The sequence below is a fragment of the Rhipicephalus sanguineus genome, chromosome 11, assembly GCF_013339695.2.
Source record: "Rhipicephalus sanguineus isolate Rsan-2018 chromosome 11, BIME_Rsan_1.4, whole genome shotgun sequence".
In the NCBI taxonomy this organism is placed as follows: domain Eukaryota; kingdom Metazoa; phylum Arthropoda; class Arachnida; order Ixodida; family Ixodidae; genus Rhipicephalus; species Rhipicephalus sanguineus.
Window position 1 is genome coordinate 73,591,576 of NC_051186.1, and position 23,145 is coordinate 73,614,720.

A 23,145-nucleotide genomic window follows, 5' to 3' on the forward strand; every position below is an offset into this window, starting at 1 on the left:
TTTTCTATAGTTTCGCATCAAATAGATATCTGTTTCGTCTGCGCAGCTTTACATCCTCGCAAGATGCGAGCGATGACAGCGATGATCGTCGCGCAAATCTGATGTGGTGCACGATCCTTGCCGTGCTTGGCATTGCGCTGGTGTCGGTCGTCGGCTCGCTCCTGGTGAACGCCAGCTCGTTGCAAGCCGACTCTTTCTGGGCGACACATCCCTGGCTGGCCGACGAGCGGGAGGAGGAGAATCGTGAGGCCATGGTGGCCGCCCGCGAAATTGTGAGATTTGCGGCGAGGCCAATGAGGGTCAACGTGTCTTTGACTAGGACTACGGGGCGACGTCGGACGCCCTTGACCATCCGTACGACCGAGAGGCCCAAGAAAGCCGCCGTGAAAAGGGTGCATCGCCAGCCTCTCAGCCCCGTAGGCGTAAGTTGCGCTGCGTCTCACAATAATATGCGCGTTTCGCCGCGAAGTTCTATGAGCCACATGAACATGTACTGCGTATCCAGCGTCCTATGCCTCTAGTGTCGTACGTGGCGTACTGTATGCAGTAAAGAAACTACTTACGTCAGCATACGGAGGGAGTCTAACTTCCTTAAAAAGTAATGCAGCTACCACTCTAACCATGACAAAATCTACCAGTCACAGGATCAGCGCACTGCGGCGAGGTTGTTTGCCATGTGACGATAAGAGCTCCAGCTTACGGGGATACCAAATCGCAACGATGTAGCGGGTCGCACATAAGAAAAATACTGTTTACACATTACGTCCATTAACCATAAGACTGGTATTGGATGAACGAAATGAAATTGACTGGCATCGTGGTAGTTACTGCAATATCATAATGCCCTAAAAGCTCTATCCCGCAGTGAAAGCATCGCGTTTGCGTTTTCAATTTAGTTAAGTAGTCTTCTTTAGCGCCGATATAGCGCTTCTTGCAAAAAAGTACAGCAAGTACTTGTCCAGGTTCGATTTTCGCAAGCACCCCGAGCACAACGAATTGAGGTCCGCGTTCTTGCCCAACCCGGCGGAAGTGGTCTGGCAGGTTGCGCTAGTCGAAAATTTCTAAGCTTGCAAACAAAGTTGATACAAATGTTTCGTAAACTGAGATGCATTCTTTTTGAGAAATCCACATGCACTCGCTTTTGAGTTCATCCTACAAACGTGCAAAGTAAAACCATTTCAACAATTTTTTCAACATATTCGCTGTCATCCGGAGAAAGGATTTTGCATACCTCCCACTGCTCCTGACTTGTAGACAGCCCATACATGTTGTGCAATACGGGACACCCCGAGTGTTTCACAAAGACTCTATCATATATATGGATGTGAAACTAAATGAATGACAAATAAACATGCATGCTGCTTCTCCCTAGTATATTTATTATTTGTGTGTTTTAATCTTTTATGTATTAGTGTTTATGTACGTATTTTATGTAGTGTTTATGTACGTATATTTAAAGACTCTCTCTCCGAACAAACGTGGACTACAGCCAGTCATGAAGTGCAAGTGTAATTGATACACACACTGTCCTTAAAAGCGTCAGTATGTGCGTACCGTGCTTTTCTATGTCTTATTTTCTTGCGCTGATCCCTCGTGATATATGACGTAGCAACAAGTGTGCATAGCAGTCCGTGTAGCTACAGCCCCATTACATTCCTTAACTCTCTATTTCTACACGTTCAGCCGAACCATGTGTGCGGTCGCTTCTTCTACACGCACTGCACCGTGCTGAACAGGGAGGCGTACTATAGCGCCCGCGAGGGGCGCTGCTTGCTCACCACAACCGACGCGGTGCGCGTGTGCAACCGATCCCCCAACCGGTTCGCCAGCCTTGACGCGTGCTACAACTCCTGCGGTCGCATGCGCGGACCCATGGCTGATCGGTGCTTTGAGAAGACCTTGTTCGCGGACTGCGAAAGGTGGGTGGACGTACGCGGAATTGCACTTCGTCTCTGAAACTCGTAAATGTTACCCATTCATGCAGCTGTGGTATCGTGTCTTCTATGTTTGGACGCTCAGCAGATATTTTTTTCGTAAAATCAACGAAGTGAGAAGTTGACTCAGAGCCATCATTATTAGAGTCAATTTGTTACGAACGCTACTAGCTATGCTGCAACCCTAAGCACTGTTTTACGTAGTGAAACCCATTAATGGCCTAGTGTGTTATACTTACGTAGCTGCTTGGATATTGTGCGAATGCACGCTGGCCTGGATTTAAGGACTAAAGAACGCAGTAACAGAGCTTACTGATGTTGAGCAGAAATTGAAGTAGCCCTGAACATTACTGTCCCGTGATGTATCTCAAAAAGCAATCGCTTGAAAAAAAAATCGAGCAGTATTCGCCATAGTACGCACTTCGGGGCATTGGCTGTGTACAAACGGCTTAGTTCGTTAGAAGATTTACCATGTCACGTAAATTGCTTCAGAGATCCGGAAACGTTTCGACATATTAAATTTTATTGCACCAGTAGTACATTTTAATGCATCAATATAAAAATGCAAAGAACGACACTTTAATAGACACCCCGATCTCGGCGACATTTAGGGTTTAAGCGTCCGTTGGGGGTTTAAGGCGCTGACAACCTCCGACGTAGCGAGCGCGCCCGCGTCACGGCGACGTTACGCTGGTAAAGCGCCGTCCTCTAGAGCCCAGCGGCCCCCGACCGCCAACGCGACCGACGACTTCTGGCGCGCTCGGACGCCACCCGACTCCGAATAGCAGATACGAAGTTTTGCGCCGGGCGCGTACGGCCACACCGGACTCGCATGCACAGGAACCTGTCTCCCGGGTTGTTTCATGGGTTCCCGACAGGCGGCGCGGAGCCTTCTTCCCATTACCACGTACGCATTCGCTTCTCCAGCTGCGATCGCGTTGTCGCTTTGCCACCGGTTCGACTGCAGGGAAGACCGGTTTGCGTCTGGCGTAGCGTCGCCGGCGTCAGGTAGCGAAACGTAACCGCCTCGCGCATGCAAGTCGGGGAAGTCGGAGTATGACAGAGCCTTTACCTTCGCCTAGGCACGTGGTACCGCAGCGGCGAGGCTCCGAGCGAGCGTGCAGCGGCGACGCCTCTCGGCAGCGGATCGCGTGACGTGACGTCACGCCTGCCGCACTTGAGCTCCGGCGGATTGCGCTCCGTCGGCTCATGGCTATTACGACGCGATGACTGATCTATGGAGACACAGCGTAGTAAACGCTTCACTCCAAAAGCTAGAAAATTATTCTCTGTATGCTTTCTTTTCGCTTTATTAACGCGATAACTTTGATGAGCTTACTTCATAGAAAGCCCGGTATCGGCGTCGTTGGTTGTGCGCGAAAATTCAGCGTTGTCCGTGACCCAAAAATCGAGAAATATGCAAATAAAATGAATAATGAAAATGTTTATAGTTCGAGTGAGAATCGAACGCAAGCCTTCTGCGTGGGAAGCACGTGTTCTACCACAAGGCCACGCCATTGCTTGAAACAGCTTAAAAAAAACACTACATGAATATCTTGTAGTGGGAGGGGTCTCCTTAACGCATGGAATATTGCGTGGCGGAAGCGTAGAACCGCGCCAGGCGTCAAAAAATGTGAATTACGCAACGAGTGTGTGTTTTAAAGTCCCACGGATTACAAAGCGCTCAGACATAATTATTATCAGCAGCAAAAGCATCAACAAAGTGAGCAGCTGCGTAGGTTCACGTGTCCTTACGGACGCTTAGTGGGCCCTTCCCTGATTCGCAAAAGGCCGAATTACGGTGCAGTGCGCACTTAAGAACTGTACTTGTAGTAGGCATTCTAGGATAGTTTTAAACGGCCAATGTTACGAGCACATTCGTCCGTTTCCTTACGGTACGGTTGAGGGATGCACCGAGAACCGAAGCCAGAAAGCTAGGTTAGCAGTTGAGAAGGCGAAACGCACGGGGCCTGGTTGGGCTATCGCGTTTTGGTCTTGATGGCGAAGCTCAAGCGTCCTCCATGTTTTTGTCGGCTTGTTGGCTTCCATGAGTTGTGTCTGGGAAAAAAAAAGTAAAGGAAAAAAGACTAAAACTAGCCATTGATCCACTCATTCTTTTTATTATTTATTACGCACCGGGGTAAGCCTTATGACGAATAATTAATTTCAAGCGAATCATTCCAAATTGCATAAAACAGTATAGAAGGTCTTAGAATCCGCATCTTATTGTGCTTTGCGCGTACGTTCGTAGGCAAGACGTGTGGCGCTCATGGTGGGTATTCTCGGGCGAAGACTGCGTTCAGTGGAGCTTTCCGCGCGGCCTGTGTCCGGACGACAGCGGTTCTGACGTGGCCATGTTTGCTAATCAATCTGCCTGCGTGGAGCGGTGCCTAATGTCCAAGGACATCGAAAAGAACAAAGAGTGTCGACAACCGAAGGCGAAGAGCTGCACGGAGGAGCAGCTGCGATTTCCATATTTCGCAGACATCCTGGCGAGTGGCCGCGGACACTGTGTCAAAGCCACTGTGGAGAACCTGCTCATGCACCGGTGCCTCATAGGTGCCAACCGATTCAACACGGTCAACGCTTGTCAAGAGGCATGCGAGCGAAGATAAACCTAAGTGGCTGATCTGCAGCAAGCGCCGCTCGTTGTTTTTGGCCAAATGTTTTCCCGCGAGTGGTGAATAAAATGGTATTATTATTGATATGCAGTCCCTTTTAAGGATGCAGGGTAAGTCCTATGCTTCCCATGCATTTTTGACTAAATTCAGGAACCGTTTTCTCAGTAACTAAATGAGATATCCACATAATGGATGTACAATTTTCTTGGAATTTTAACGCGATAGCGATAAAGAGCTTGTTTCGGAGAAATTCTGATGCCGTATCGGTGTTGGCGTTGATGGTCCTAATCGAGAAATAGGCGTTGTCCATGACCGATAAATGTTTATACAAAGAGAATAATAAAAATGTTCGATTCGAGTTCGAGTCGAAACCAAGGCTTCCACGTGCCAAGCAGGTGTTCTATCACATCACCACGCCAGTGCTTGAGGTTTCGGAAAGAAATAGGAAAGCTCGCATTAAGTCGCGCAAGGGTTGAAACTGCGAAACTGGACGATCCTGAAGTCTAATCTAGTTGCTTCTAGCTTGTTTCTAGCCTTTAGCTAGGGTAGTCAGGACACGGATGTCCAAACTACAGAACCGAGCGTTCGCAGCCCTCATAGGGCACGTCGTCGTTGTCGTAGGGCTTCCATCGCTTCTGGCTCTTCTCGCAGCCGGCGTTGCCTTTCCCGTTCCATAGTAAGGCAGTTTCGCACTATAGTCGTGCCAAGCCTGAAGGAAGAGCGCAGCTGGGGTGGACTTTGTTTTTCATAGTTCCTTTCTTTCTCCTTCTCTTTGTTTCTTGTATCCCTATTTTGTATCTGCTCCTTTCTATTTCATCCTTTCTATGTCCTTCTCTTTCTCGCTTTTTTTTTATCTTTATTCCTTTCTTTCTCTCTGCTTTCTCGCTCTCTGTCTTTCCCTTTATTTCTCTCTTGATTATTCTATTCTTTTATATCTTTCTCTCTCTGCTTCTTTGTGTTTCTTTCTGCGTTTAGCGTTATTTCTCTTTTTCTCTCTTTCTATATCTTTCTCTGTCTTTCTATCTTTTTATGTTTTTTCCCATTATTTCTCTCTGTTTTCCTCGCTCTCCCTTTTTTCTATAGCTTTCTCTCTCTCTTTGTGAACCAATTATATTTCTAGATCGAAACGTATGATAATAATATTATCTGGGGTTTAACGTCCCAAAACCAAGATATGATTATGAGAGACGCCGTAGTGGAGGGCTCCGGAAATTTCGACCACCTGGGGTTCTTTAACGTGCACCTAAATCTAAGTACACGAGCCTCGAACATTTTCGCCCCCATCGAAAATGCAGCCGCCGCGGGCGGGATTCGATCCCGCGACCTTCGGGTCAGCAGTCGAGTGCCATAACTACTAGACCACCGTGGCGGGGCAGATCGAAACATAGTTTTAACACCTAAAAAATTTAATGTGTCTTTTTATGAGCAAGCCTTTCAAAACTTGGAGGGTTACAAAGCAAACAGCGTATTACAATATTGGGAGTAAAACTGTATGCAACACAAGAAAAATGGATGTTTTCTGCCCAAAACATAGTTTTAACAAAAAGAGTTTCTTGTTATGAGCAAACTTTTCTTTCAAACTTTGAGAGCTAACAATCAAACCAACATATCGCAATAATTGGGAATAAAAGCTTTATGCAAGATGAGAAAAATGTGTGTTGTAAGCTTGTTTTTGCGCTCTTCTGCCACAATATTCATGTACCGACTTGCCCACTTAAGAACCCATTGTTTTAAACCCGTTTGAGTTAAACTTATGCCATGTTGAACTTTCGTGAGCGAAACTCCAGCTAAACAGACAGTCAATATTCAGCATACCCTATCTTTTGTTAAGTAGGTTTAGAACATGGATTCTGGTTTTGCTGCATGCTGTTCTCATTTCGGAATATAGAGATATGCTTATTTTATAACTCGTTCAGGTTAGGAAAACATGTGGCTCCTGACATAGCACATGCCCAATGTTAATATTTTTAACGCTACGTGTACTTGTAGAAAACTAATTGCATATTCAAAATCATTACACAAATATATATAAACTAAACAAGTTTTGTAGAAATTGACATGAACTTAAAAGAAGCTTCAAAGCGCAGGTACTACCATTAGCGTTTTAACGCCATAACGTTAAAGAGCTCGTTTCACAAAAATTTCTCTGTCAGCGTCGGCGTCGTTGGTTGTGATCGAAAAGTCGGCGTTGTTCATGAGCGAAAATTCGAGATAGATGGAAATAAATAAATAAATAAATAAATAAAAAATGTTGGAACCAAAAGAGAATCATATCCAGGTTTTCTGCTTGGCAAGCACACGGGCGGGAACCCCTTTCGCGCCTACATACGCCAACATTTTTATGGGACAGTTAGAATCAGAGCAGTTGAAATCATATCCCGTAAAGCCTTCCACCTATCTCCGCTACATAGACGACATATTTGTTACATGGGAACATGGGATAAGCGCGCTAAACGCATTCATTGACCATTGTAACAAGTTTCACCCTAGTATTAAATTTACCATGCACCATTCTTCCAGTGAAATTAGCTCCTTAGAGACGACGATATCTATTGAAACAGGAAAAATAAAGACAACGCTCTACAGCAGTGGTTCTCAGCCATGGATTTCAAAGACCCCTGGAAGACCGGTGGAAGTGATGAGGGACCCCTTGCAGTGAGAGTCAGGGGGGGGGGGGTCATAATTAGCTTTGGGATAATTATATAATTTAGCTTGGGTTAATTACATAATTAACTTTGATTCAATTAACACCGTCGGTCGACAACGCTGCATGTTGAGGACCCCCATTTGAGAACCACTGCTCTACAGAAAACCAACAGACAGCCAACAGACAGCCACGAATACCTAGATTACACTAATCACCCGCGACACTGCAAGTGAGGGGTATATATCGGACAGGCGGGGCGCATAAGAAGGATCTTTGTCGATGACGGTGACTACGTGCTGATGCTACAGCAAAAGCCGCTGCTGATAACAGCGCCGTTCTCGCAAAAATTCCGTATTTGCGAAGTGACGCGAACTCTTTTTTAAGATCGCTTATGCGAGAGTTCACGACAACTTACTGGTCTAACCCAGACCATCGGCATAGGCGTTTGCGGGAAACAGACCCTCACATGACCTTTCGACTCCCGGCTAAAATAAAGCGACGCCACTCTAGTCTGCTGCACCGCATTCGACTAGGGGTCGCCTTCACTCGACGCTACGCGCACCTTATCGGCCGTGCGGACAGCCCGAACTGCGAGCGCTGCCAAGTAGACGAAACTTTAGCCCATATATTGTGCGACTGCCCTCTGTACGTGTCCGAACGGAAGACGCTGGCTTCAACGTTGGCCGGCATCGGTGTGAACACTCTAAGTGAGACCATAGTCCCTCAATACTTTTTACTGGTCACGAAACTTCCCCGTCACTCTATGGGAGAGCTTTGTGTGCCGCCAACTTTGACCGCGGGGCGGCGCCACCAGTGTTAGGGGGGCACCCGCGGCACTCGTCGAAGCAGTCGGCGAGGCGACGGCGTGGTGTGTTTGCTTTTGTGTGTCGTGCTGTATCGCGTGTGTGCGGTGCTTTCTGTGCGTCTTATCGTATTCAAACGTGACGAATACTTAGCGGCAACGTGACGAACGATGCAGAAGACGTCCTGCGTGCCGCACGGTCGCTCCGGCGAACAAGGCGCTCGTCAAGGCCAGCGCGGCGACGGCGTGCTGTGTTCGCTTTGTTTGCGTCGTTTTATCGCGTGTGTGCGGTGCTGTGTGTGCCTGTGACCATTTTCGTATGCGACAAATAGCAGCAGCTTCACGAACGATGACAAACACATGCTGTGTGCCGCATGTGTTCCATGCTGTGTTCCGGCTATAGGAACCGCTGAAAAAGTATCGTTGTTTGTGTTCCCCAGCGACCCCAGAAGCCGCGAGGCGGGCGTAAAGAAACGGGCGCATTCTCGTTCAGTTCACCAAACGTTCGAGCATGCGAAAAACATTTCTATAACGAGGACATTATTCGCGAAGACGAATGCGTTATAGAAGAGGTTGCCGCGCGAAAGAGTGAAGCTGAGGGCCGGCGCTTTACCTCGATTATTTGAATGTCTCCCGGCTTACTTGGCCAAAAAGAAGCCGGCACCTCGGCAGTTGCCTCACAGGCGGCCGGTCAAGCATCGTTGGGAGTCTTCGGAGGATTCCAGTGGGGAAAATGCTGTGCAGAGGATCGGCGTGGACGTCTCCGACGAATTGGATGCAGTAAATCATGGTAAATATTCCAATTTTACGCGGCTTGCTCTTCTGTGTTTTTCGGCACGCTGATTATAACGCAAGTTGAGCAAACGTGATGGATTTCGTAAACCTTTGTGTTTTTCCCCTTGTTCTGCAGAAAGTATGCCGACGGTAAACAAGGCTGAGGACAAAGCTTGCAAAACAGAGGAGGCTGTGTGCAGCGCTTCGGAACAGTTGTTTGTGCTGCTAAGTTCTTCACTGTTTGCCTTCAGTTTCTGCTTTCAAAATAAAATGATTATAGCCAGAAATTTACTGTTTGTTATGAATATATAGAATAGATGAAGCCCACTGGCTTTCTCCTTTTAATAAGGTGCTAAAAGGATTGAATATTTCCTCTAGATCAAACAGCTGCACAAGGCCCTTGTTCAACTTTCGTCCAAGTGAAAGAAGCTGCTGTAGAGCATGGCTGGGAAAATACATTATACAATCGCTTGGCACTTCGCAGAGTGCAAGGGTCCTTAGCCATTTTGCAAGAAAGAAAAAAAGGAAACTACGCCATGTGGCTCTGCAATGTGCCTGTAAATCTAACTACACATGTTTTTGCGCCTCATCTCCCTGGAATGCGAGCGCTTCAACAAGCATGTTTAGCAGCACACCTTAGCTGCTTAGCCACCGAGGCTGGTAAAAGATCGTTATCAGAGTTTTCACTCGTATTACTACAATGTTGTTGTGATATTCACTTCAGAGTTTTGTACGTGCAGTCTGCCCGAGAGAGAACTTAGCGACGCATGGGCCGTCTACAATTTTTTTTCTCTAACGTGGTATTTCCTACGCCGAGCGTGGTATTTCCTACGCCGAGCGTCGGTGGCGCACGGAAATGTACCAGTAACGTTTAACTCGGTCATGTATATTCAGAGGAATTTAAGCTAAGTCTTTTTTCAAAGCATGGATAAATCGCCGGCAGAAAGTATCATCGCGTAAGTTGCGCGTGTCAGAACGTTTCTTGGTGAAGAGACGGGATTCACACCCGTCGTACGTACGGCTGTGTTGGTCGCGGTTCTTCCGCTGACGTCGGCTACAGCCTCGTGGAAAATAAAAAGCGTCAAAAAGGCATGACCGAGCAGTCGTTGCTAAATCAGCGTGCAGGGCGTGGCTGCACGCCGATTTCGCCGCGATCGAAAGGAATAGAACACTGCCGCAACCGAACAGACATTTATGGCCGCTACGCGCAGATACGAGTACGCTGCCTGTACGCGATGGGTGATCAGTATATAAAAAAGCCACGGAAATATGTCCGTGAAGCCACCAAAGCGAGTCGCCGCCGCGGAAACCTCTTGACGCACCAAAAAGCCGTTTAGGCGGCCGCGATGAAAGCCCCCTTGTCTGCACAAACGCCCCTGCCGGCAGACTATGTCCCTATACCAAACTTGGCCCGAAGTTTCGTGACCATAAAAAAGTATTGAGGGACTATGGTGAGACTAATCTGTTGTCCGCAATGTCCGACCAGACAGCATCACCGACTGCTACAAGAGCATTCATAGATTTTCTCAAGAGTACAGGACTTGATGATAGACTTTAAGAATACCACTGTGCTGCGTAGTTATTGTACATACGCATTACCTCTTCCTGTCCCCATCCTCATCTTCATTACTCTTTTTCACCCTTCCCCTTTTCCCCTGTGCAGAGTAGCAGGCTAGAGCGCTCAAGCTCAGGCCGACCTCTTTGCCTTCTAATAAATTCGCTCTATCTATCTAAATTCACCACTTAAGCAAGCTAAAAAATAACATTAGTTGAAAGAAATTACCAACACGACGCTCTTAACAAGGTCTACAACGAAGCATGCAAATTTTATAGGAAATCAACTCTGTCTAAAAAAAGCCCCGGTAGCACAGCCCAACAAGCCGCTAGCATTTATTACGAAACAATCAAATGCGCTCACAAATATAAATATTATGCTCCGGAAGTATTTAGAAAGCAACGAGCTCCTTCTAAAAGCGCTTCCAAAGGTCGTGTATCGCCGCAATAGGAACTTTCAGGACATGACACTGCATGTAAAAGTAGACCCTCATCCTACGGGCTACATAACACCTTGTTTTTGTCCAAGAGGTAAGATTTGCAAACTCGTTCAAGGTGAAATTATGGTTAAAAGCACCGCAAGTGATTACGTCCATGATATAAAATGTAGTAAAATTTTGCCTGCACAGTTCAAATCCATTCTAAGAGACAGGGCGTGAAAACACGGACATAAGAAAGAGGTCAGGACACCACAAAGGCGTTCGTGGTGTCCTGACGTCGTTCTTGTGTCCGTGTTTGCACGCCCTGCCTTTTCAGAATGAATGCTTTACCAACTAGCTCAGCTCTCTGTTATTCTAAACTAGTTCGAATATTATCTATACGATCCAATGTTCATATCATCATAAACGGTACATTGGCGAAAGAGGACAGCCTGGTAATGTTAGATTAAACGGGCGTCGCGCGAACACGGCGTGTTCAGGTTACAGGTCACAACTTCGACGGTCTCAAACTTTAAATACTGCAGTCAAACTTCTGGTCCCCAAGAGACAGAAAATATAAAGAGCCATACCTTATTAACAAGTTTAATACAGTCCAGCCGGAAGGTATAAACATACAAAGCGAAACCAATGACAGTTAAGCCCTTCTCCCAGGAATTTGTATCCTACGATTGTCAAATGGGGCTTTCTTCTGACAACCATAATTCAGCGAAACGTCTACACCTCCCACACCATATTTTTTGTCACGGAACACTTATTTTCTTGTGATTCATTCCCTTTTGACTCATTTCTTTTGATTCATTTGACCATTTCATCACGCCGGCCTCTCCCCCCACCCCCGCTTTCGCGTTTGCGCTTTCCGCATCCTTTGTCTGGATTGGAGAAGCGAGTACGAAGTAAATACACACAATCGCTAAGGAAAGTATGCAGTTTCAACCTTGAAGAAGACAAGTCCGCTTTTCGAAACGTCGGTTCCTGCACACGAACATTGTTTTTAAATTGTTCACAACAATTGCTGTGACTCGTGTAAAACATTGAGAAAGTTTATTCTCGAATAAAGTAAGGCATGCGACGCGGACAGAGAAGAGTTGCAGGCAGATTAAACGCCTGCGGTTGGGTCGTTTGTATCTTTTCTCTTTCATGACTGCGTGCCTTGCTTCTACAATAAATTCCCATGAACCAGCTGAAACATCACTAAAATTAAAAAAAAATATTCTTTAAATGAAGACTTTTCAAATACTCAATGCCATTTCATACATGAGAACATTATGATGACAAGGAATTGTTTTACCAATAAATACCTAAACTATAGGCAGAACACCCTGCAAATAATGCGAAGTTCTTGGTCACCTATATACCACATTTAAACATTACGTACGGTGTGTTAGATAAGAACATCGGTGCATGTACGCTGACCCCCTTTAATTTCGCAAGGAAAAAAAAATGCATTTTGCTGTCCAAGTATCTATAACCACGACACTAATCTTTGTTTCATGAAAACAAATGTTACCGTCGTCAGAAACGTGCGGAAGCCTCCAATGATGCAGAACCGCTTTTTGCGAATAAACGCGAATTCCTTGTTCCAGCTTGTAGTGCTAACGATAGCACGTGTTTAGGTGAAAATGCCTACTGAGCCAAAGTATGTTGATGTGGCGAATGACGCCACAGTCACTCAAGGGAGATTCTTGGAACGAATTGTTCTCACGCGTCATGTGGACATTTAAGATCAATCTTACCGTGATCACGCCTTTCTTTTCCGAATACGATATGTTGTCGCCGCATTAGCAAAAATTATGCTTTGCTGAATACTGCACAAAAAAGTGTTTTACGTGAGACCACAAAAATAAGCATGGTGTCGGCGGAGTTACCAGTGTATATGGTGGAATTTATGTTTTAAGTGCTGCGAAGAATACATTTGGCTTATATGTGCGCGATGCCCTGCGATGCTGTGCAAGAACTCACACTGCTATCAGGCTATGCCTGGCGAAGAACAAGCTTTCATTTGTGTTCAGATATCAGCATTATCAGACGCTGCTATCATCTGACGAGAAAGCAAGCGGTTGCGCTGCTATATAACAGGACTATGCGCCAGACTAAAATATATCAGATTCTCACATCGCTCCTTCCCCTTCATCCACGGTCTCCGTAGATCCAGCATACCCGTTTTCCAGGTTACAAAAACAACAACAAAAGGGCAAGACCGTGAAAGCGACGACCACTAGCACAGAACTTAAACAAAAAAAATCATATCGAAGCTATGCAAACGCTGTACAAACAGTGAGGTTTTAAAGCACTGGTACACGGGCTCACAACGCCATAACCAAAGCTTCTCATTTGTATTGCTCTTGTGGCAGCGGCGCCGGAAAGAGGGAACCACGACGTTATGAATGGAGCGGAAGAAAAGAAAAATACAATAGAGATTGAACAGTAATGAAAAATAAATAGACGCGGCAGTACGATACACGCCCAACTATGAAACCAACGTGAAAGGCACGTCCATAAACAACTTTTCCGCACGTGTCGAGAAACGCCACTTCGGTTTCTTTCCTCGTTGAGGTCATTATAGCACACAATTGAGCTTGCTATAAAAAAAGGACGCCCACATTGCTAATGCTGGTGTAATACTCGCACGCAACTCTCTTCTGCGGACACATAAAAGGTTGGACTTGAGAAAGTATTCGCGACATTAGATCAAGGGGCCGTTAGTTCTAAACATAGTTAGCCTAGCTCTCTAGTAAACCCCTCGTGACGTTTCGGTGAGTTACCTGACAAATATATCCAGCGGCCGTCAATGCCGTTTGCGTAATCCGCTACCTAAGTCTTCAATTTGATATGAAATTTCGTCTCTCCTATCAACAAGTTTCTTCTTTGTGAAAATAATTTCTAGACTGTACGTTCCCAGTTTTGCGTTGCGCACCTGTTTGGCGCAGTAATGCAATATTCATGCCGATCATTTTTATTGAAAGTGTTCTTCAACTTTGAGCAGTATCTACCTATTAAGGGCAGAACAGCAGCAGCCTAGCTCAAGGCTAATTTTCCTTCTGTACGTGCTCCCAGTCACTGAATTTTTTGCCAAAGAATTTCATTAAGGCTTACCATAATTACGTCATCACACTAATATCTTGATGGGATACTCGCTTGATCGCATTGGTAGTGATGCTTGATAGTACCAATCGTTGGAAACAAGGACGAGATATTCCTTTCTTCGTGTTCCACGGAAATGTGAATAAGGAGAGAGGATAAACAATTTAAGAAATGACGTTAGAATTAGTGAAGTATGTAAAACGTCTATACAGGTGTGTCGCGCAGTTGGAGATGATATAGATGATATTTTATTTCGCCTTCTTCGCAGCCCAATTTACAAGATGAAGCTGAACACTGGTGTAGTCTTGCTGGTTGCTTACACCTGCGTTGTTCTTGGAACCACACAAGTGAAATCAGAAGGTAAGGAAGCGTGCATAGAAGTCTTTTAGGACGGCGCACCGTAAGATATGAATAATATTTCACCTCCAAGTCAGTGAACGAGATATACATTTTTAATTTTAAATGCGAAGCATTTCTTAGCGAACTTCTGCGACTTTGACCATATCTATCTATCTATCTATCTATCTATCTATCTATCTATCTATCTATCTATCTATCTATCTATCTATCTATCTATCTATCTATCTATCTATCTATCTATCTATCTATCTATCTATCTATCTATCTATCTATCTATCTATCTATCTAGCCGCCTACGACTTTGCGCTCTCCTGGTCGCTTGGTTAATCGAATGTGCACCAAAATTGGTATGGCGTAACATGACTGTATGACGAACATAAATGACAAGTCATAACATGAAAATCATGACACGAATGTCATGTACAGCATGATTTGCATGCTACGCTCATGGTGCGCTGGCGGCCGTTTCGCTAGCTTGATATACACCAAAATTGGTATCTTGCGACGTGACCGTGTGACGAACATAAATAACACGAGTTATCATGAAAATCGTGACATGCATGTCATGTACAGCATGACTTACGTGCCATGCTCATGGGGCGCTGGCGGCCGTTTCGCTAGATTGATATGCACCGAAATTGGTATCTTGCGACGTGACCGTGTGACGAACATAAATAACGCGAGTTATCATGAAAATCATGACACGCATGTCATGTACAGCATGACTTACGTGCCACGCTCATGGCGCGCTGGTGGCCGTTTCGCTAGCTAGATCTACCCCGGAATTTGTCTTGCGCGACGTGACTGTGTGACGAACATAAATAACACGAGTTAACATGCAAGTCATGACACACATGTCATGTACAGCATGACTTACGTGCCACGCTCATGGTGCGCTGGCGGCCGTTTCTCTATGTTGATCGACCCCCAAGTTGGTATTGCGCGACGTTACTGTGTGACGAACATAAATAATAGGAGTTAACATGAAAACCATGACACGCATTTCCCTCAGTGACATACAAGACGATGTATGCAGCTCTTTGCTGGCTGCTTCGCATTACATCGATTCCCACAATGCGTGGGATCTGCCGGCTTTTTTATACTGGGCCTTGTACTATTTGCTAAATGACGTTTTTTGTTTGCTTATAGAACTACCGCAAAGTTTTGTTCTTTTGTTTTCTAAGACACAAAAACTTTGCTTCACTTCTATGGTTCTATATGAATATAGTAGAAGACATCTTAATCATTAGGGCGCACGAGTTATGGTTCGCTGGAATACTATAGTCACAAGTCCTATGCAACTCAGCTTATAGGAAGAGACAACCGCTCAGAAAAGGAATTGAGATAGCTCCACTAATGCAAACATTGTCTTTCGTATGGGCCAAAACGAGCCCTATTTTTCTAATTAGACGCAAATTTATGTTTTTGTTTCCTCACTAAAGTCAAGAAAAGTTACCTTCAAAGCAAATATACAAATAAGTCATATCACGTGACCTTTTATTGGTGTACATCGTTAATGGTCTATATATTAGCGCTGAAGCGCACTAAACTTCTTTTATTGCGATAGCAATTATATGGACAGTCTCGGCTGGTTTTTGCCGTCGCCGTCGCCGCCGTCATGCTGCGTATATGTATAAGTATGTATACATACGTCCATATCCCAAAGAAAAATAAATCAGAAAAATGCTTCCGAAGCGCGGAATCGAACCAGCGACCTCTCAATTCACAGCGCGGTGCGCTAAGCACTACTCCACAAAGCGTAGATCCCTCAGGTAGCTAACGGCGAGCGTTATATACACACGCTTTACCGTTTGCAGTCCGGAGGCGCTTATAAGCGTTTCTTCATTACCAGCGATATGGCGTTAGGAGCGCGACGGGCGCACTTAAAGGCGTCGGCCAGCTCTCTCGCTTCTTCTTATATTTGCGCAGGCAGAACCTTGGCCTTCCGCTGTCTGCTCGCGCGGGCGCTCGAACAAGCTACCGCAGTGTTCATGATTCTCAGCAGATGGGGCTACGTGGTAGCTCTCACCGCGCGTCTCGTACGTGTAGCTAAAAGCGTTTCAGATGTCGTGCACGTAACGTACGCGTACTTTTCACGTTTGCGTACGAGAAGTCCCTACGTACGTGAAATTAAAACTGTCTAGTAGCTGCCGGGTAGTGATGGACGCACGGTAGTTGCAGCGCGTCCATCATGGGCCGCTTTTCTTGCTATCGCATTCATTGCTTCGCCCTTGCGGCGAAACTGTGACTTTTTTTAATATAATCTTTACTAACTTAAAATGCTGCGATACGCCTTCGTTTGTAGTGAACATAACAGTGGTGCCGACTTCGGTTGACGTATCGTACGATTTTCATGAGCGGCAGCGTGAAGGCTGTTCTGAGCGTCTAGCGGCAGCTGCTGAGGAGTTGAAGAAGTACCAGGAGCTCCTGGCTCGCGAGACGGTACAGAGACTTCACGTGACGAGGAGCGCTCAGAAAAATCATTCTACCTGCTACGTATATTTAAAAACGGTTAGAAATCTTAGATTTAAGGTGGTTCTCCGCAGTTGCACTCACTCCTGTGGAAGCAGAACGTTGAGCGTAATGAGCAATTTGAGGGGGAGGGCTATCGGCATCGCTAGTACATCTCAGCGTTGCTGGACGAGAGACTCTAACTCTTTTAGAGGCTTCTCAGATCGAAAAATACTTCTTACAAAATGTCCCTGCGCTGGAATCAACCGCTGCTGGTCTAACGACGACCGAGGGGGACCGCTGCGCAATAAATTCTGAGTCGAAAAAAGCAGTTGTCGGTCTCTTTAAAATTGTGTCGACGTTTTCTGGAAAGTAATCATGCAAGAATAATGCGATACGCGATCGCCGTTAGCTATAAGCTCATGAATTATTGTTTTTATTCGGGTTAAATATTCTTGTTATATTTGTACATGCAAAGACAAGGAGCAGTACTGCGCGCGGCTATTCCAAACTCTGAACAACAGACTTTCCAGTATATCCACTGGAATGCTGTCTGTCATTCTGAAGATAGTTTCTAATCCAGAAAGCATGAGCGTCAATTCTAAGCACTAAATAGTTAAATGACTTTCGTACGTGTTAGGTAATTGCTGAGCAGTCTTTATAGTACAAATTGCGAATCAATCGATTTGATTTTGTCACATTTCTACAACTGCCACGCGTTTACTGTTTCGCCGTTCACTTATGTAATGTTCGCTCATTCTTCCTGGCACAGATCAATGCGACTTTTCTGGAGTCAACGCCGAACGGATGATAACAAATATCCTTCGGAAGCTGCCATCCTCGTATACAGACCCGGACATGCGACCAGGTGAAATATTTCTCGGAATTACTCTTGGTGCTCCTGTGCTGAAGGGTGCCAACATTTTCAAACTCTACGGTCCCGTCTCCACCTACTGCCGCGACGATGACAGACTCGTCAAAGTAGATATCGTCGCTGACTATCCCATGGAGTTCTCCGCACCGTGGAAAATTTGTAGCGGAAAAGAGGGAGTCGTCGGCATCCACGGAACGGCCAGAGTCACGGTGACGTTCGAGGTAACACACCCCTAAAAATATATAGCTTGGTTTCTTTCACTGCGAAATGGTATATGACCTGGTGTTAGGAAAATGTGGCGGTCGGTCAGTGCGCAAACTTGTAATGTAATGCGCACGAAAGTGCGCATTACATTGGTCGAAAGCAGTCACAGACGATAAAAACACCGAAGCGGCATGAATAAAGCGAAATTCATTCTTTCAGTAGACTCAACTTTGAAGGTAAGGACCATAACTTTAGTTTTCGTATTCAACGTGCGTGTGTATCTTTTGTTCTTGTCTCTACAAGAGCGCATAAATAAATTATTTATTTATTTATTTATTAATACCTCAAGGGTCCCAAGGGACATTACATGAGGGGTGGGCAACAAAAGTAAGAACAAAAGACAGAAAAAAAGAAGAGAATACAACCAGGTGAAATATTTCGACAGAAATGAAATAATGTCGACGTGCGTGAACCTAGTAGACCTAAAACTTCGGTGACTTTTAACGAATGCGGATCTGTATAGTGCTATTTTCATCGTGTTTCATTTCTTCATCGTCTTTGGTAGACCGAAAGAAGAGACGCTAAGTTTCCTTCTAAATGCCACATTCATATTTGCCTCGTTTTATATACAAGGCAGAATTTCAGGATAAGATTGACGCTTGAAGAGATAAAAGGACCTTGAACAGCGGTGTTCGGGAGCTAACGTTTCAACGACAAGTGGTCGTGTCTTCAACGCAGCAACAGCCTTGAAGAAGACAGGAACACTTGTCAAAACGTTGGATCCAGCGACACACCTTCTTCAAGAATTTTAACGGCGAAGCTGGGAAAGCTGGCAGTAAGACGACCGTTAACAAAGTTTTTTCTAGGTTATGCTAGGTATAATCTTGGCTGCTGCTTGGTTTAGCTAGGCCCAAACTTGGCTTTTTCTTTGCTTTTATACGGCCCGCGTATCGACCATCTTCGCTGTTTTTTAGCGTTGCGCGGCAGTGCAAACTTCATTTTTTTTATCTCGCTTTCTGTATAGCGACACATAATCTGCACACTTTTCGCTATGTGTTAACAGTTCCACATCAGTCAATCTTTTGTTATTTCACGTCAAGTTCTCACAATGTTGCCTTTTAGGTGGCCAACGCGACTGCTCAAGATGAAGCGAATACAGAAAGAAAGCTGGTTCTTGACGGCGAATTGATGCCAGTCAACGCCCGTGTCAATGCCGTATACCTGCGAGGTGCCGGGGAAATATTACAGAACGTCGTAGGAGCTTCAAGAATATTCTTGCCAGGTATATCCGCTGAGGTATGGGAGAGTACGATGAAGTTTGTACTCCGCAAAATGCTTAAGGAGGCGACCGAACACTCATGACGGGGTTTAAAGGGAGACTGAATTCCGCCCCAACTCTGGCTTGCCAGTATCTCATGTATGTATCTAATGTGGAAACACGGAAATGCGCAAATTTTTTATACACCCGATCGTCAATAAAAGATGTGATATTGTCGCATGCCTCTACTAAATTTCTTGAATTCTTTTTTTGCTTTCCTTCTTCATTGTAAAAATTCAAGCCTTATAATAGGCAGTCGCACAGGTCTTCTACGTAAGACTTCTACTTCACTTAGAGATATTTGGAAGTTTTTTCTGTTCATAGTAAGTAGGACTGCTTTGGGATAGACATCAGGCTACTGTTTAAAATACCTCACCCATCATCATCGGGGATTGCGGAACTAGCAGCCATTGATGCCGCCCTTAATTACGTGCAGGAAGGATTACCTACGTCGAAGGTCGTCATCAGTACAGACCCTCGTTGTGCCCTTAGCAGACTGACTCGAAAAGAGGGCGACAGCCCTATTCTATGCAGTATCATAGAATCCGCGAACAAAATTCTCTCACGTGCGGTGTCCCTAGCTGCCCAGTGAATACCTTCGCACGTGGGCATTGCTGGAAATGAAGAGGCCGATCGCCTCGCTCTATCTTGAAAACATGATGACTGTCACTGCCCGGAATTTTCGTCTATGATGGACAACGCTCGTCTGCTTATGCACCGCTACCTCCTAAAGCTGCACCAATACTTGCGGGTCGCGAACGGATCGTTCCCTCCCCGTGTTCGTGGTCGTGGCTTGCATCGTCGTTCCAGACCACTGTTATATAATCTACGAGTCGGCTCTGTATTGGTGCGCGAACGCTTATACCATCAAGGGCGTGTGAACTGTACGTTGTGTGCAGCTTGTGGCTCCTGTCAAACACTTGAGCGTCTTATATTACACTGTCCCGAATTTTTTACGCAGCGGTCTGTCCTGATAAAGGAATATAAATTTCTTGAATTTAAGTGCGCGACCATTGACGATTACCTCTTTCCGAGAGGGTATGTTTCTCGACGTGACCAGGCCCATCAAGGTCTGCTGACTCTTATGTACCAAACAGGTATGGTCACCTGTTTATAGGCGCTGTTTTTCGTGTTTTTACCTATTTTTGTCCAAGTCCTCGTCATTTTTTCTTTAATTTCCCATCTTCTTTCCTCTTTCTCTCCCCCTATCTCCCTTTCCTCTTCCCTCCTCCCGAAAGAGTAGGCAGTCGCTGTGCCCCTCGAGGTTGCAGTTGCCAGCTTGCTCTCTCCCTCTTTTCTCTGTGTCCTTGTGTATCTGTGTATGCAGATCAAATAATAATAATAATAATAATAATAATAATAATAATAATAATAATAATAATAATAATAATAATAATAATAATAATAATAATAATAACTTCACTTCACTTTTATTTCCTTAAAGACCCCCTGTAGGGGTATTACATAAGGGGTGGTGTATAACAAAAAAAGAACTATACAACGGTGTTTTTAATGGCTTCTGCAAACATAGATGGGTTAGTGATGGCACATATGGCGTGAGGCAGGCCGTTCCAGTCTTTTGCTGCTCTTACGAAAAAGGAGGCTTGGAATGTAGTGGTCCGGGTACGTGGTATTGTGACTTGTAACGGATGACCAGTGCTATGGGATATGTGCGGAGGGGTCGTGATGTACGGTGGATGATTCAGTGAACTGAAATAAAACATATGAAAAAGAGAGAGGGTGGCACACTGTCGGCCTGAAGCAAGGGTGACTCGACGGTGCCGTAATATACCATAAAGGAAGCGTATGTCAAATTTTGAAAAACAGATCTCTCTGATTTTGCTGTTCACTGCAACAGTAAAAGAACCATAACGTGGTAAAGCTCTCTTTCGGTATTTCAGCTGTTGCTTACAGTGGCCTTTGTTCACGCTTCATGCTATACCGGAAATGTCGCCGGATAGCCGTGAAAAATTTAGCATATGGACTTATATGGACTTCGAAGGGTACCGAAGAAAACTTTATCTTTCAGGAATATCCTACAAACGCCTCGTAAAAAAACAATGCCTGGAACGGGAGCCGCGAACGCGCTGCCCTACCCTAGGATTTTTCTCTCCCATTCCGGTGCGTATGCAAGCGCCACTAGCGGTCCTTTCTTGCAAACACGCTCTCATAGCTGCCTCCGAGCAGTTGCCAAGGTTATGGCAGGTGAATTAGAGGTACTGTGGAGAGCGCTCTCCCACGGCATCTGGTCACAACACGCGGCAGGAAGCATGGCCTCCGAGATTGCGCGCCGGCAGGAGGCTCTCTGCGGAAAAGGGCGACGTTCCAGGCATATAGTTAGAGGAGGCATTGTACTACCTTAAGGGTTTCCACTTCGGCATGTCAGTCTGTTAGGACTAGTGCTGCGCATAGGACGGGCCAAAGCAAAGAACGTAAAGTTTTCGCTCTGTGTGTGTCATCGCGTTCTTTGCTTTGTACCGTCCTGTGCACAACACTACTCATCCTTCGGTACATGCACATAGTATTCACAGTTGCTACTTTAACAAAAACTGTGTTGTCGTTGCTGTTAGAACACACAGTAAGACTGCACTTGCAAAAACGACATGATTATGACCACGCGTCCCACAATGCGAATTACGTAAATAGTGGGTCGTTTAAAGCTTCGAAGCCATTACAAAAGGATCAGCCATAATTATTCATCGTCATCAACCGTCGCATTGCAAAAGTGCGCATAATGCCGTACAGATGGTACCTCGCTTCTCCGCAGAATAACGAATAATGTCGTGGTGGGTGCTTCCCAACTTCAACAAAAATTATGATTTGTGGCGTAGTGGGTACGTTGCTAGTGTACTTGTACTAGTTGCCACAAGAGAGTTTATAACGGGCTCTAGAAATCCCACTCTTCCAGCTTTCGCTGTGACTGTGCTGTGCTTTCTGCGCAGACCTGGTGCTTTTTTTTATTCTATTGTCAATATGTCTGGGCGATCGAACCTAACTCATACTGCTAAGAATAACTGGAGCATTTCAAGGTAAGACTCAGCTGTAATAAGAGGTTATAGAAGGGTAACGTCCTCTTGTAACCTGTTCGCAGCTAACAGCGGAATAGTTCAATGCGAGGACTAAAAGAACAGTAATGTGCATGCGCCCACTTTCGAAAGCGTCTTCGTCTCAACCGAGCTAATATTTATCACGTTGCAAGCATAGTAATGTGAACACTGCAGGTACGCGTGTTGCATTCTTCGATGCATGTATAGAAGTGAGGACGATACCTAGCAGACCTTAAACGGATGTTTCCTCGCATACATTAAAGTATATGAAGTTTTTTTGTGCTGCCAGACACAACAACATCCGTAGCTGCGTCGCCACAAAACACGATAAACATTTCTTTCACTGACAGTAATAGCTTCGAAAGGAAAACAAAAAAATAATTTCTCTTGTTGGGATGTACGCGGGGTGCTTTCGATATATATTTTGCCGCAATCTCGTCCCCGCAGGACCCTCGATTGCGTTGGAGTTAAGAACGCCTTCATGACTGGCTCCTTGTCAGAGCAAACGTTGAGGAGCATCGGGGAATGCCACTGCGCCCTCGAGTTGAGAAGCAATTTCCTCAACTCCACGGATTTGAGGTCGAGCGTCGAGTAGAGGAGCGTTTGTGAATGAAGGCCTAAATCTAGGCACACAGAGGCCACTATCACCTTGCCTTCATCAAAATGCGGTCGATGCGGCTGGGATTCGATCCCAAATAAATGCGAATCGTTAACACTCCAGATTGTACTGGTACATTTAGGCGGGCCTTATGCTTAGTGGCAGCACGTGTGACAGTTGTTTTTGGCAGTACGTCCCGGTGAAATTAAAATAAAGAAACAAGTGTGCGTGGCTGTATTTGTTCCTCCTGTTTGCGAAGAATGATGCTCCTTGCATCAGGGTATGAAGAAGCGCCTATTGTTTCCTCCGCTTAATGTGAAGCTTTCTCCAGCAATTTTTGTTATATACACCCTTGCTGCGTATGTTTGATTCTTTCACGAATTCCTGGTACTTCGCAAGACAAGCTTCAGGAGGCTTTTTCAGAGCACTGTCTTTCAAAA

General features: G+C 45.4%; 2 protein-coding genes across 2 annotated transcripts; both read left to right on the forward strand.

The window, feature by feature from the left end:
• Positions 1 to 101: 101 nt before the first annotated feature.
• On the forward strand, positions 102 to 4,583 carry LOC119375149 (uncharacterized). Its single transcript, XM_037645342.1, has 3 exons — positions 102 to 422; positions 1,684 to 1,919; positions 4,186 to 4,583. The coding sequence occupies exons 1-3, from the start codon at positions 102 to 104 to the stop codon at positions 4,547 to 4,549; spliced, it is 921 nt and encodes a 306-aa protein (XP_037501270.1). The 3' UTR covers positions 4,550 to 4,583.
• Positions 4,584 to 13,422: 8,839 nt separating this feature from the next.
• LOC119373774 (uncharacterized) lies at positions 13,423 to 19,240 on the forward strand. Its single transcript, XM_037643833.2, has 4 exons — positions 13,423 to 13,525; positions 14,122 to 14,213; positions 17,437 to 17,759; positions 18,865 to 19,240. Exons 2-4 carry the CDS (start codon positions 14,135 to 14,137, stop codon positions 19,102 to 19,104), a joined length of 642 nt encoding a protein of 213 aa, XP_037499761.1. The 5' UTR covers positions 13,423 to 13,525; positions 14,122 to 14,134; the 3' UTR covers positions 19,105 to 19,240.
• The last annotated feature ends 3,905 nt before the right edge of the window (positions 19,241 to 23,145 follow it).

Bases quoted from the DNA above. Each gene is read 5' to 3' on its own strand.
- LOC119373774 (XM_037643833.2), top strand. From the start codon at position 14,135: ATGAAGCTGAACACTGGTGTAGTCTTGCTGGTTGCTTACACCTGCGTT. The intron at 14,214-17,436 runs GTAAGGAAGCGT...TTCCTGGCACAG, and splicing joins CACACAAGTGAAATCAGAAG to ATCAATGCGACTTTTCTGGA. The intron at 17,760-18,864 runs GTAACACACCCC...GTTGCCTTTTAG, and splicing joins GAGTCACGGTGACGTTCGAG to GTGGCCAACGCGACTGCTCA.
- LOC119375149 (XM_037645342.1), top strand. From the start codon at position 102: ATGTGGTGCACGATCCTTGCCGTGCTTGGCATTGCGCTGGTGTCGGTC. The intron at 423-1,683 runs GTAAGTTGCGCT...CTACACGTTCAG, and splicing joins AGCCTCTCAGCCCCGTAGGC to CCGAACCATGTGTGCGGTCG. The intron at 1,920-4,185 runs GTGGGTGGACGT...GTACGTTCGTAG, and splicing joins TTGTTCGCGGACTGCGAAAG to GCAAGACGTGTGGCGCTCAT.